Source organism: Sander lucioperca, chromosome 2 (genome assembly GCF_008315115.2).
Source record: "Sander lucioperca isolate FBNREF2018 chromosome 2, SLUC_FBN_1.2, whole genome shotgun sequence".
NCBI lineage: Eukaryota > Metazoa > Chordata > Actinopteri > Perciformes > Percidae > Sander > Sander lucioperca.
The window spans coordinates 27,612,062-27,627,802 of NC_050174.1; the positions used below are offsets into that span (position 1 = coordinate 27,612,062).

At 42.0% G+C, this 15,741-nt stretch overlaps 1 protein-coding gene across 6 annotated transcripts in view; it reads right to left on the minus strand.

Annotated features, from left to right (window-relative positions):
- Positions 1-15,741, minus strand: part of LOC116050419 (tight junction protein ZO-2) — an 88,816-nt gene that overhangs the window by 38,459 nt on the left and 34,616 nt on the right. For 2 of the 6 annotated variants that reach the window (XM_031300455.2, XM_031300456.2), the window contains exons 2-5: positions 9,198-9,251; positions 5,352-5,476; positions 4,870-4,972; positions 2,244-2,766 (exon numbers count right to left, since the gene is read on the minus strand). In XM_031300455.2, coding sequence (XP_031156315.1) covers positions 2,244-2,766; positions 4,870-4,972; positions 5,352-5,476; positions 9,198-9,251 — 805 coding nt within the window. Of the gene's footprint in view, positions 1-2,243; positions 2,767-4,869; positions 4,973-5,351; positions 5,477-9,197; positions 9,252-13,383; positions 13,765-13,864; positions 14,062-15,741 lie in introns of those variants that run through there. The other 4 variants (XM_035998983.1, XM_031300452.2, XM_031300453.2 and 1 more) reach the window with 4 other exon arrangements.

The window sequence follows — 15,741 nt, forward strand, 5'->3', positions numbered from 1 at the left end:
TGTTGATAAACTTAAAAATGTGGGCATATCAGCGATTTAAAAAAGTGGTTCGCTCTGCGTTTCGCTGGGAAATGTGGAAGACTTTTAATATGGCAGTGGATGGAGGAAAATGTGGAACTGTCGTCATTTGGAAGCTCATCGAGCCAACAGTATAAGGCATATTGCAAAAGTGAGCACACTGTCTGAAACTAGACAAAAATACCTACGTTTTGATGTATAAATTGTGTATGACAAGTAGATATTGTGGGCGTGAGAGCAATTTATAGAGAGGGGACAAAGATTTTATTCCTAAGCTTCTGCACTCTAACGATGACATCATCCACTCTAGGACACGCAATACACACTCACTAGAAACGCAGAAAAATCCTGAAATGATCACTAAACTTAAACAGCTTTTTCACAAAAACTATAAAAGATATCAAACTGAAAAGCAATAGTTTAATACCTGAATATTTTGTGAACATTTTAAAGTTTGTTTGGCGTCTGTAGGTGAAAGTATGAAGGAGCTGAAAATTTTGGGAGCGGAAGAAGATTTGAAGGATTTGAAGCATGCTCTCATTCACTTCAATGTTAAAAAAACGTCATAAAAAGCTGAATATTTTAAAAAGTATAAATAGTAGAAAAAAAGTTGAAGTCCCATCATTAGCTGAAAGAGCTGAACATTTTAAAAGTTGAATGGTTTTAATAGCTGAATGTATGCTGAAGTTACGGAGAGCCAAAAAACGTACGGAATAATAAAAATAAGCAGAATAAATAAAGAACAGAATAACAATAGTTGGAATGCTGCTGAACAGCATTCCCACTAATAATCACAATTAGAGGTTTTCCTCATATGGTGCAGCCCTATATCACAATGAAGCTACCACAGAATCCCTGCCACCCAACGGCACATTTCAGAACACAAGCCTCATACAGACCATCAGCATCCCATACCAGCCATCAGGCACCTGGACATTACTAACTGGCCAAGGCTAGAGTTCCAGTCAACTCAGTGGAAACACCCTCCACTCCTGTTTCTCAAGTGTTACAGTGCCTGCTCTATATTTCTTTCTGCTCACTCTTTACACTATGTGACAAAAAATAGAAACACCTCTACCATCTAATAAAACAGCCCTGCAATACGTCCTATCATAGTGAAGCCTATGTTTAGACAGCTGCAAATTCAACTCTATAGTCATTTCAGAGGCTTAATGCTGTACTGCATTATAGAGGCAATTCTAATACTCTATGTATAAAAATGGCAGTGGATAAATTATTAGAAAAACAAAGAATAGTTGGCTGTATTCGGAGTCCCAGGAGAGGACAGTCCTCTTTCAGGACCCTTTCTCTCCGTAGCAAGGTTCATAACCCTTCTAGTGCACACATTCATTCTATTGAACTGGAAACTGGCACAACCTCCCACTTTCACTATGTTGATCAAAGACGTTATGCAGCACCTAAAACGGTTAAAAGCTCAGATATACAGTACATTGCCTAGTTCCGTTGAAACATTTTGTAAGACTTGGCAACCCTTCATTGATATTGTAGAAGCTATAGGCAATAAATAGCCCCTTGGCTCTTAGCTATGAGAACTATCTGAGGTGTGATGTCAGTAAGTATGTGGGGCAGCTTTGTACTTTGATTGTTATCTAATCTGATTATTGTACAGGACCTATTGTGTTAGTGTATGTGTATGTAAATGTTTTTGTAAAACTATTTGTGTAATATTTTATAGAATTTGTATGCAATGCGTTTTCTCTCTAAAATACCAATAAATAGACATTTAAAAACAATATTATGATTGTTGGGTTTTTCATGGGCAGAGAAAAGAGAGAATGTAATACATACTGAATATATGATAAAAAAATTAAGGCAATGGTCATCTGTTGTGGGTGAAAGAATTATGGTTGTCGTGTTACCCAGTGTCCTGCAGCCCTGTTTCTGTGCAATGGAATGTCTTTGTAAACAACCCATGTAACTCCTAATATTATTTTACCTTTCGTATGTATTCTGTTGTGATATTGTGTGTAATTTTAGTTGTGGCTTCTTTTTCTCTCTTTTCTTTTCTTTCAGTATTTTTGTTCTTTCTATTTTAATCAGAGACTGACCAGATTAAGCCCCCCTGAGTTTTTTTTTTTGCATCCCTCCATCACATCTTTTATTGATTATGTTTTTATTAATCTGTAGTATTTGTAAATGTGTAAACCAATAAACTAAATTAAACCAGAACCTCCCGTCAGTGAGCTGGACAGCCGCGGTTTTACCTTCGCTGGGTCTGTTCTTCACCAGCAGGACGTTGACAGGTTTGTCCAGTGGCTCCAGCGCTCTGGAAGCTCCTGGGGATGGGGGGTTGTCGTTGAGCTGGTCCCTGCTGCTGTACCTGCCTCCTCTTCCTCCTCCTCCTCCTCCTTCGCCCCGCTCATACTTGTCCTCCATGCGGTAGCTGTCCCCGGGGCTGCGACCGCGGCTGGGGTACCGCTGGCGGTCGGCGCTGGTGTCCAGGGCTCGCCCCCGGCTGCCCTCCCTCCGGGATCTCTCCGGGCTGGGCGAGCTTCTCTCATGGCTCCTCCCGCGGCTCCTTCCTCTCTGGTTGGAGTCCCGCCCTCCTCTGTACTCGGGCTCCAGGTATCCTTTGCTGTCCGAGATGTGGTCCCGGCCTTCGTCGCGGTACCAGCCGTTGTCATTGTCAGCGTCGTAGTAGTGGGTGGAGGGGGCGTACTCCCGACTGTCTCCGTCTGGGGAGGGGGGCTGCTTCAGTGAGTGGACCTTACGAGGTCTCTTCACCGTCTGACAGAGAAGGAAAAAACAACCATCAGACGAGCTCGCCTTTCTCCAAATGGGTTCACTTTAACACATTTTAAAGAATGTTATGAAACACTACCAATAATATAAGAGTGGAAATTGTTACAATAATTGTTTCATACAGAACTCAATGATCCTGGACTCTCTTAAGCACACCAAATGCCAAGTTTGCATTCCCTCCTTCCATTTGCAGCTGTTCAAAACATGATTTCTAGTTTTTCTAATTAGTCGAGCTACTCAACAGTGTTTTCCACATACCATATGGTTGGTTGGGAATCACTGATTCAGATATTTTTAAAGTTACAGATAACTTAAATTTAGAATCATGTTTCTTCCATATCTATATGAAGGATGGTAATTAGATGCAAATAAAATCCATGACGACCGTGACAACATCCGACCCTTGTGTTGTGGGTTACTACCAGGGGTTACTGTATAGACTGTATAAGTGAAGCCAAAACATCTGGATCCCCCCCCGGTGGCTAGCTGCAGTGTAGGTCATAAACTCCGCCCCCTCCATGTTAGCGGACATGGACCAAACTAAAAAATCTACAAGTACACGTCAAATAAATTTTTCCCAAAAGATGGTTTCTGTCGTTTTAGGTAGTTCTGATCACGCTGCTTGTTCAAGTGTTAATTTTTCTGATCAGTTTGGTTTTTATTAGTTATTTGATGCTATAAAAACAGGCTGAAACATCACTTTTGACAGCTGGGATTGACTCGTGAATGGTCGGGCGGTGCATGGGCGGGACTTGGATACCGCGGCTCCACCGCCTAATCAATACAGCTCAGACTCTGACAAGACAGCAGCGCCCGTATCTGAGAGATTTTGTCTTCACTTTGTACAGCGGGAGGAAGTGGAGACGCGTTGTCCATCTTTATATACACTCTGTGGTTGCTACAACAACACACAAACATGGCGCTCAGTGTAAAGGTACCAGAGGAATCTCTCAGACATGAACTGTGGATTAGACCAGGATGAGCTCCCTGAAAACACTACAGAGCAGCTTCACAGTTTGGGAACCGTGAGTAAAGATTGTTTTGTCAAAAATGTTATCTGCTTGTTTTTATTGTTCATCAAAAACAACAATGAAGAAACAACATTTGGGTTATTTTAGTTTTGGTTTAAAAAAAGGACAAAAGTGCACAGACTTTGTTACCTGACCTGATTGTTCAATAAGAAAAAACTGAACGACTTCTATGTCTGATTCTCTCAGACGGGAGTGAGAGTAAAGATACAGCTGGATGTCGTGAAAGCGGCGATTCAAAGCAGCAAATCAGATTCCCTCGACATGGCTTTTATATTTAGCTGTGTGGAGAAGTGAGATTAGTCCGGTATACACACGGTACACAAGTGCGGCTACCTTTAGAGCTGCAGCAGCATGAGAGGCAGCCAGGCAGAAAACCTGAGACATTACTGTGAAGCAGGAGACTTAAAACCACACACACACACACACACACACACACACACACACACCTAAATTCACAGATATGAGTCATTATCACAGCATAAGACACACATACACACACTACAGCGAGAAGGACAGCCACATTGCAAGGTGGAGTGAAAAACCGAGAGTTGAGAGACTTGATCTATGAAATATGGAGATAACAGCGCACATTTTCATATGGTCTCTGGTGGAAGACATTCGTACTGTTGTTGTTGTTCATATGGAAAGCAGAGGGATTCATTGGTTTTAGTGACACATGGCAGCCAAGCTCACAACGCAACATTCCTGCAAACGATAATACAATTATTTTAAAGTTTTGGAATGCTCCACTTCTTGGAACTTCCTAGGTTCCCATTGGAAAAAAGATTCTGCAGGAGCTCTTAAGGGAACGAGAACTCTGAATTGTCTGATGGCTTTCAGAACTATTAGTCCACTTCAGCTGCGTTTCATTTTCATTATCATATCTTTTTATCTTAAATCTGCAAACTGTGTTCACTGAAACACAGGCTGGAGGTACCACTATTGGAAATAAAGTCCCACATCTCAGCAGTTGTTTGTTCTAAGACAGTCGACAATGTCACCAATTTTGACTCTACAAAAGGACAGTGTGTCTTCCCTGTGTGTGGCTCATACTCACTATTTTAGCCACTTTACCACATTTACGAAGGGACTGCACAGCAAAGGAGTGAGGCACGTTGTCCATGGGGATGGAGTTGACCTGAATGACACGATCATTCTCACTGGGGAAAAGAAAGAGACACACACATAATAGAAGATCATTGTGAGAACAAAATAAAAATCATAACATCAACATTAAAAATGTTTCACAAATAATATAGTAATGCTTTGTGCCAATTAGTCGTAATTCCACCTAACTTGATTGCAGAAACAAATTATTTTACTACTGGTACTTTGGACTTTCTGTAAAATTACTTCACTGTAAGACAAAACATTTACAGACATTTTGTGTCTTATGTGTGGCAAGATATTTTGCAGAGCTCTGACACAGCTGTGCTAGCTAACTGCGGTTAGTAGAGGTGAGGCTGTAGAGTACCCAGGCATCTAGTCCACTGAAGCATTAAACACGGAGGAGAACATTGTTCCGTCCGACAGACTTACAAGAGTAATCCATCAGCTGGTCCTCCCTGCAGCACGTCTGACACGATGATTGACGTCTCACCGTTGTCCACGTTGGGGTTGTCCCGCCCACCTGACACAGCGATGCCAAAACCCATCTTGGAGTCCTACAGAAGAAACATACATACAGCACATTCAGATAGAATGTGACTCACAGTAACACAGAGCCAAACAGGGGGAGTAGTAGTGTAGATGGTACAGACCATACAAAGCACAAAATGCAGACAGCTGTTGAAAACCAGCAGCAAAAGCAACATCCAGCATGAAAGGCCAGCTCACAAAGCAACGCAGAGCACAGAAACGCTGCTCTGATAAAACCAGCGAGCCACGAGCTCCGCTAACTGGTTGCATTGGTAAGACTCCCAACACAAAAAGTGACAAGTGGTTGAGTCTGAAGAAAGGTAATACAGACTTCACATTCTGCCAGTGATGGAGGCACAGCCTCCAAAGCCCCATCACACATCACATATGCAAATGAACCAGATGTGTCACAACACACACCTGCACCACAGATGCACTAAACACCTGATTACCAGGGCTGGGTACCCAATTCAATACTTTTTTGTGTTACTTTATTTTGTTTCTCATTGTTGGTTTCACACTAGCAGCCATCTGTATTTGAATATACAAAGCTCAGTTTCAGACTGTTTGTGAGTCAGAAGCGCCCCCCCCCCCTTTTCTGTCCCCAGGCTTTGAAAAGAAGTTTACACTTTAATCATACTTTATAGTCACATTTAATTTTTATATTTTAATAATGTAGCATGTTCTTTTCAAAAGGTATACCTATTTTAGCCATGAATTGAACAATATTCTTTTTAATCCATTATATAAAATTCCAAGTACAAGAAAATTGCTTGTCCCTACGGTCATGTATGGAGGTTTAAGAGCATGTTTTAAGTTTAAAAAGATATTTCTCTCCCATTTTAAATGCAATGATGTTTACACCAATATCCCATTTATGAAATGGATAACATAACAAAATACCAAGTAAATATTATAAATAATATGATGGAAATGTCTGTCCCCTGGTGTCATGTCACTGGTGTTACCACTTAACAATAAACCCTATTCTGAAAAAATCTGAAGAGTTTTGACATCACTTCCTGTACTGTACATTCTACTTCCTAAAGAACTGTACATGAAGACACTTGGTAAGTGGACTGTCTCTTATAAAATGTTGGAACATTTCTCATTTAGCTTATAATTTCATGCAAAGCTTTTAGCTAGCATCACTGATATTACTTATTTTATAAGAAGGGAAAGGGGAAAAAAAGATTAAACAAATTGATTAATTTACATATTTTAGTGAGTTTAGCATTATTAGCAACATGTGGTTTGAGGTACTGTAGCTTCAATTTTGTATACATATTTAATAAAAACTGGGACTGGTGTTACTGCTCCTCATGGTAACACCAGTTTTGACTAAATGTACAAATTGTTTTAAATCCATTAGTGCTCATTTATGTGGATTCATAAAACCAAAGGGTTAACCAACACTGTGCCCTAAGTTTTAATGTCAAAAATGTAACACATTTAGATCATATCAAAAAGTGGGCGTTTCTGTAGAATGACTCCTGTACATTAGCTGGTGATTACCAGAGCAGAGGTGGTGGCAGTCAGACAGTCAGTCAGTCAGACAGTCAGTCAGTAACTCAGTCAGTCAGTCAGTCAGTAACTCAGTCAGACAGTCAGACAGTCAGTAACTCAGTCAGTCAGACAGTCAGTCAGTCAGTCAGTCAGTAACTCAGTCAGACAGTCAGTAACTCAGTCAGTCAGACAGTCAGTCAGTCAGTCAGTAACTCAGTCAGTCAGACAGTCAGTCAGTCAGTCAGTAACTCAGTCAGTCAGACAGTCAGTAACTCAGTCAGACAGTCAGTCAGTCAGTCAGTAACTCAGTCAGTCAGTCAGTAACTCAGTCAGTCAGACAGTCAGTCAGTCAGTAACTCAGTCAGACAGTCAGTCAGTCAGTAACTCAGTCAGTCAGACAGTCAGTCAGTTAGTCAGTCAGTAGGTCAGTCAGTCAGTCAGTCAGTCAGACAGTCGGTAACTCAGTCAGTCAGTCAGTCAGTCAGTAACTCACTGCAGCTGACGGTTCCGATGTTTCATATCACAACAATCATCATCAACAATCATCATCATATGCGTGACCAGGGCTGTCCCAGCAGTAAAGGGAACGGATTGTCACCTCACCTTCCCTCTCCGTCTCCGTCTTATGTTGAAGTATGTCCCCCTCTCCCGTTAGCACAGTGCAGTCCGGTCCCCCTTCCCTCACCGCTCACATATCAGCAGAATAAATGCGCAGTGCGCCAGCCAGGCTAAATGTCTGCTGTAGTCAGACCTGCTGCGATGCGGTAGAGCAGCAAACTGTAGCAGCTTGCAGTGTTTCTCTCCCAGAAACAGACCACAGTCACTCACAAAGCAGCTGGTGCTAAAGCTGGAGACAGACACCGGCACAGCAGAGAGAAGTCTCTCTCACAATGTCTAATTATTTAAATGAAATGAGCTGCTTTGACCATGGAGACGTACACAACACAGGACCTTCTTCCTGTATTTACTTTCTTGCTCCCGCCCCAGACACATCTGACCAATAAGAGGAGTGAACGCTACTGCGTGGTTTGTAATGACGCATTTTGGTTCGCTTGGATTTTTCCAGGTGTGACCATAGACAGTAAAAGAAATGGACAAATTGACGCCGTTGATTTCTACGGAGACCAGTGAAGGATATTAGAAGCTGTTTCCCGGTGATGGCTGAGCGTTACTGAGCAGCCTCCAACTGAGCTTGAAGACGTAGATGTGACGTGAGCAACCTGTCTGAAAGTTGGAAGTCTTCTGGTAGCTGTGCCAAGAGAAATCTCAATCATTCCCAATCTAGCAGAGACGGAGAGCGTAGGTATATGTAAGGAGATAACATAGACACAGGCTAATTATTGATCACTAAAATGATAGTTAACATTAGTAATTAAACTTAAACAGCTAATGGAAGTCCAAACTGCCTGAGAGCTTCTCCTGTACTATACGGTAATTCCTCTACTATGAGACAGTAAGTCTCGTGGTTATGACCCAATCGTTAGCCTATTTTTATAAAAACGTCTGCTACGGAGCCATAACGTGAGCTACAAGGTAATGGAGCCTTTTATACATTGTCGTGTTTCTTTAGAAATAAACAACGGACAAATAGAGTCTTTAAACTCTTCAGATGTAAAGTTATTCTCTGTCAAAGTGACGTCAGAATGAATGGCAGTCAATGGGATGCTAACGGGAGGTGATGGCTTGTTAGCATCAAAATGGCGCCATAGGAGCTACGCTTTGTGGAGAGAGGCTTACCCCCTTGGTGAAACGCCTTAAATCTTCTTCTTCCAGCATAAAGAGAGGGACTAACAGCTGAAGACTCGTGAACAGTATTTTTAATTTGATTATTTAAAAAAAAAAAAAACACACATATAGGCTAACACTGCAGAGCACTAATTATATAGGCCGACATTAAAACACAATGAAGTCCGAAGACCTCTTTCCATTGACCTCCTCTAGTAAAAGGTAAAACAGTACAACAACAAGACAACACATGCAAACAATATAGCCAACTTAAAGTAGGCTGACCTGACTGAGGTACTGATACAGGACCAAGAGGTGGATACACTGTGTTCTATTACAAAAAAGGGTAATGAAGATTTTAATGCTAGGGTGTTCAAGATCAGAATTTGAGCTTCATCACGAGTATGTTTTCAGATGTGTGTTGGGGGGGGGGCATATGTAGGTCCCCATATACTTCAGGTTGCTGAATAGCTGGATGGATGCCTCTTGCTTTAACAACTCAGTTAGTGAACTCACCCGCTGCAGGTTGACTGTGTACTGCTCCCAGACCATCTCCTCCATCCCTGAGCTCTGTAGGGAACACACACACACCACAGGGTTAGCAACACAGGCCTCTGGGAGGAAAGGCAATCAAAAAAAGATGTTGTAAAGAATCATCCAATAATATATGAAATTTTCACAATGCTTTTTGAGCCCTGACACAACTTAATATATATGCACAGAAGTACACATCAGACAAATCTGTGTGCAGTAGGAACATATACTGTGTAGATCACTGGGGGAGGAAAGGAGACTAACCCAGATTAAGACACACACACACACACACACACACACACACCAAAGGAAAAGGGTGTGTGTGGGTGTGACCTCTAAACAGTCAGTATCATGTCAATAACAGCAGCCTGCATGTTGTCCTGTCTGTCTCACTGCCTGACTGCTGTAACACACACACACACACACACAAAACAGTGATGTGTGTGTGCACCTAGCTCTGCTCAGCTTCACCTGCTTCTAGCAGGAGCCGTAATGAAGACAGACTAGAAAACTGAGGGAGGGAAGGAGGAAGAGCTTGTAATGAAGCTGCTTCCTCTGGTTCCACTTATTCATTTTCTGTTTCTCTGAATGCTGTGTCAGAGCCTCCTCCAGAGGGGCTTCAAACGGTTAAAGTTTATTTGATATAGCACCTTTCACAGACAAAGTCACAAAGTGCTTCACATGATAAAAATTTGTACAAAACATAGTAAGTTATAAAACTAAAAAGACTAAAAGACTAAAAACAATCATTAAAAAATCATCATTTTTATATACACGAATCAAAAGCAAATTTGAACAAGTGTGTCTTCAGCTGCTTTTTAAAAGCTTCAACAGAGACTGCAGAACGTAAGACAGTTGGAAGAGCGTTCCACAGGTTTGGAGCCACCGCTTCAAAGGAACGGTCACCTCTAGTTTTTAAACGGGTGCGTGGGACAACCAGTAATCCCTGGTTAGAAGACCTGAGGGGCCTGTTCGTAGTGTACGAATGGAGCAGGTCCGAGATATACACTGGAGCCTGACCATGCAAAGCTTTATAAGTCAGAACCAGAACTTTAAATTTGATCCTGAAGTTAATCGGAAGCCAATGTAATGAGTATAAAATCGGAGTGATGTGCGGCATCCTGCTAGACCTGGTCAGCAGCCTTGCAGCAGAATTCTGGACTATTTGTAGACGGTCCTGGGACGATTTGCTGAGACAGGTGAAAATAGAGTTGCAGTAATCAAGCTGAGATGAAATAAAAGCATGAATGATCATCTCAAGCTCAGAATGTGAAACAGCTCCTCTAAGTTTGGCAATATTTCTTAATTGAAAGAAGCATGTGCGGGTCAGAGATTTAATATGTTGATCCAAGTACATGTTATTATCAAATATAACACCAAGATTTTTCAGTTTGGACTGAACAGCTGAGGACAAGGAGCCCAGCAGCTGACTAATCTTGAAAGCTAAAGTGTCCGGAGCAACAATAAGAACTTTGGTCTCATTTTCATTAAGCTGTAGGAAGTTGTTTGCGAGCCAATCCTTGATCGAATTGAAACATTTAAGCAATTTCAACACTTTATCAGTCTCTTCTGGCTCAAAAGAGACATACAGCTGGATGTCATCTGCATAGAAGTGATAAGAAATATCTCCAACTTGGCTTATTATATTTCCCAGGGGGAGCATGTACAATGCAAATAAAAGCACCGACCTAACACAGCAACTTTTTCTAAAATTTTGGAGATAAAAGGCAATTTCGAAATGGGCCTGTAATTTGCCGGAAGTGATGTATCCAGGTTGGTTTTCTTTAGAAGTGGCTGAACACTTGCATGTTTAAAATATGAAGGGACACAACCAGATTGCAGAGAGCTGTTGAGTATAGCGAGAACCCAACTACTCACAGACCCAATAACATTTTTAAATAATGAAGTTGGTATAATATCTCCTGGGCTCGAGGAAGATTTCATGCTGCTAACCAGATCAGTAAGTTCTTGTAGCGAGATTGGAGCAAAATGGTTCATGATTGGTGGCCGGATTGAGTGAGCCAAAAGTGGAGTAGTCGAAGGGATAATGCCATTTCTGACATCATTAATTTTCTTTACAAAGAAGTTGAGAAAGTCACTGCAGTCCTTATTTGAAAAAATTGGCACTTCAGGGGGAGCAGGATTGACAATGTTGTTGATGGTTTCAAAAAGGACTTCAGGGTTTTGTTTACTGGAAGAAATAAGATTAGCAAAATAAGTTGTTCTCGCCTCCTTGACCATGATGTTGTATTCAGTTAAAAGGTCCTTGTAATATAGCTGATGAACATGAAGCTTGGAGTCGTTCCTCCCTCCGACATGTACGCCTGAAACAGCGTATGGAGTCACTAAGCCATGGGGATGAGTTGACGGTGGAAACACGACACATTTGACATGGAGCCACTTTATCCAACACTGATATGCAATTTGTGTTGAATGAATGGACCAGATCGTTAATGTCAGCATAAGAGGACAGCGCTGCGCTTTGGACAAAAGCTGCAGTAAACTTCTCAGCTGAGGAGTGATTTAACATGCGAGAACATCTTACATTTTTACGGGGCAATACGTCTGGATTGAAAGACAAATTAAACCAAACACAATCATGGTCAGTGATATGCAGTTCCTCAGAGCAAACAGAGTCAATATTAAGACCAAGAGTAAAAACAAGGTCCAAAGTGTGACCCCCAATGTGTGTGGGACCAGAAACATGCTGGATAAAATTAAAAGCCTCAGTTACATTAAGAAAGTCAGCAGCTAAAGTGCAAGACAAGTCGTCTACATGAATATGAATATGGAAGAGGGTCCAGACTAGAGCCTGACCAATAACAGATTTTTAAGGCCAATATCGATACAAATATTTGGCGATTTAAAAATCCGATATTCCGATATATCGGCCGATATATATTAAAAAAAATAAATCAAGAAGCATGTTACAAAACATAAACAGATTTCCCTAACATTAGTTATTTGTAGTTATTTATGAGTCCTCACTAAAATAATATGATAATGCAGTTTAAAAATAAACTTGTTTGTTTTATTGTCTCAACAGAACAGAGGAACATCAAAATATATTAAAGTTCTGATAAATAAAATGTATGAAAATACAAACTTAAGATATGGAACTTAAAGGGTTAAAAACGAGTGTAATCAACAGGGAGGTTGTAGAGCGTCCTCTGGTGGACAAACGATGCAAGACCAACACTCAGAATATGGTTGAAGGGTGTTTCGTCCGTTTTTATTTTATTTTTTAAATATTAATTTATTAGTCATTATAAATGCCGATACCGAATATATATCCGATATATCGATCGGGCTCTAGTCCAGACATACATGAATACAAATGAAAAAACTTAACCCAACCACTCCGATAGCTTACCCTCCCTCAATGATCCATCCCCACACAGACACTCATAATCACAATTCCTAGATATTTAAGGTCAACTCATTCACCACAAAGCAGTAAATGTGAAATTACTAGACAAAGCATCACAGCTGTAGGCATCACAAATGGGAATGAATGGCATGTATGATATCTAAATGCCATATACAACCCAGACATCAGTAAACTTTATTTTGTTTTGTGGCACTTTAGCCAAAATGTCTAAAGCAATATTATTAGCAAATCAGATCATAACATTTCCTGGTGAGAGGAATCATTGACACGACCGATCTTCCAAAGGCAAGTCAAAGAGAAGGTTGTTTAAAGATCTTATTATTTCCAGTTAGCATTGAGTTCCAGTTGCATATTCCAGCCCTAAATTTATCTTTAAATCCACCTTTATGTCTTTTACATGTAATACATTCAAATCAATTCAATTTGAGACTCTTTAAAAGTAAGTAGAGCCTGAGGATAAAACACATCAGCACACTCTGCTCTCTACTATCCATCCAACTATCCATCCATCCAACTATCCATCCATCCATCCATCCAACTATCCATCCATCCAACTATCTATCCATCCATCCATCCATCCAACTATCTATCTATCCATCCATCCATCCATCCAACTATCCATCCATCCATCCATCCAACTATCCATCCATCCAACTATCTATCCATCCATCCATCCATCCAACTATCTATCTATCCATCCATCCATCCATCCAACTATCTATCCATCCATCCATCCATCCATCCAACTATCCATCCATCCATCCATCCATGTCCCACCAATCTGATCAGATAGGAGTTCCCAGCAGGTGCGTAGAGGACCACCAGGCTGCCTTTCAGCTGTTCGGTGTCCAGCCCCCTCAGCTGGATCCTGGCCCCCCCACCGTCGCTGCTGCCTCCCCCTTGCCTACAACCATCTGAGGCCGCGATCTTGCCCGTCCCGGCCAGCCTGCAGCGATGCCAACTGGGGTAGCCGGCGCAGCAGCCGCGCGGGAGCCACTCCAGACTCATGGCTAACTGTGGAGCGTCCTCTGCGGCTGTGGCCCCCCCACCCTTCCAAACCCACAGCTCTGACTAGCAGAATCCTGCTCCAGCATGGTCCAGTTTACGGCATCACAACCAAAGTCAGCTTCCCACAGGAGAAGGCACTTATCCACCCTGCCTCTGTTTCCTACATCCAATCGGGATAAGCCTGAGCAGCGGAGGATTAGCTACACCCTGGGAGGGGGGGGGGGGGGGGCTAAAAATAACTCTGACTCACAGCGCCGCCTCTACCTCCTGCTGATCCCGTCCCGCGGAGAGTCCTGAGTGCTCGAACCACGCTCCTCCACTTCCTGCACAGGCCGGATGACATGGCCAGGTAGGAGCGGGATCCACAGGTTCAAAGGGAGAGAGAGGCCAGAGTGAGCCCTGTGCCTGTCCTCCCTCCTCCCTCTGTCTGTCGCTCTGCACACTAACCCTGGTGCTCTTCCTCTGCCTCTCTCTCTCTCACTCAAACACACTCACATGTTACACCACACTTGTGAGAACTGTTGCCTAACTGTATTCAATCCCTAAAGCAGTAATCCTCAGAGCGGGGTCCCTGAACAGTTTTCAGATTTATTCCTGATATAAAAAATATTTATTTTTTCATGATTATAGTTTATGTATTTATTCATAGCTCAACGAACATAGATTATTTTCTAATCTAACAAATCCATAACTTCAAATCTGCAAATATGTTTTAATACATCGTCTAATATCTTTGTAACATTTATCTTGTGTTGTTCTTTCACATGACTCAGAGTATAAAATAAGCTAAGTCAAATGATTCCGAGGGACATACACGAGGGCTCCCCGGGAGGTTTCCTATCTTTAAAGCGCTATGAGAGCGCTGACAGAGAAGCAGAACAGATCATCACCGAGCTCATCACTCTCTGGAGCTTCTTCACTACGGAAGACCATTTCACATTGTAACATAGTTTTCACATTGTCATTTGATACATTAACAATATCTTTTCTAGGATTGAGACATGTGTTGCTCCTCAGCTCTAGCCCCTCCCCCCTCTCTTGTGCCATTGGCTGGTGAATGTGGGGGCCATCAGTCCATCTGTAAAGGCTGAGGAGCTGCTCTTTAGTCATTTGGCCATCTGTGCTGCCTGTTAACACCCAGAGTTTTATTTTCTAAGGATTTAGCCCTTCCTTACCTTGTTATTCTACGTTAGTATTACCTGTTGCTATTTTTTGTTACATTACTTTTCTCCTGTTTTTCTTTGTTGTTAGGGAGTTAGGCTCACAGTTGTACCTTTTTTTTGGGGTGGGGGGCAGTTTAGTTAGCTTTGCGATTTCACCTTACCTCATGGGTTGGTGTGTTTGTCAAGGGCTCTCCCTGATGATTTCTGCATGCTTCCATATTTGGCATAATAAAACGTTAAACTGCACCACTTGACTCCTAGTCTATATCGACGAGGTTTCACTTCCGGGATTGTTCAGGTGCCGCCGGAAATTCTGCTAACCTCCGGTGGATTTGTGAGGACTATGGTTAACTGCTCCTCAGATCTCTGCAGGGTAAATCCAGACAGCTAGCTAGACTATCTGTCCAATCTGAGTTTTCTGCTGCACGACTAAAACTACTTTTGAACGTACACATGTTCCGCCAAAACAAGTTCCTTCCTGAGACTATTTAGCAGAGGCACCGGGGCTCCGTCCAGCGCTTAGCACCGCCCAAGACGACTGTGATTGGTTTAAAGAAATGCCAATAAACCAGAGCACGTTTTTCTCCCATCCAGGAATGCTGTGTGGACTAGACAGACCTTCCTTTGCAGCGCTGTGGAGGACGGTCTGGCAATGCGAGACTAGCTTGTTAGTAATCAGACTGAAGTCTCCAATAACTGTAATCTAACAGCTCCACAGCGCTGTGGAGGAAGGTCTGGCAATGTGAGCCTACTCCTTATTTTCCTCATAGCTGACATACTCTGTTTCTACATAACAACACATATATCTTTGACTTTTCTGTTATCGACCATACATATAGGCCAATATTAATCTACATTGTTTAGCCTGATAACATGGACTATACTGATCTATTAGTCACACTCTAGCAGGAAGACATGTGCACTCATGTAGCCAGGGGGACAGTTTGTGTTGTCCAACAACATA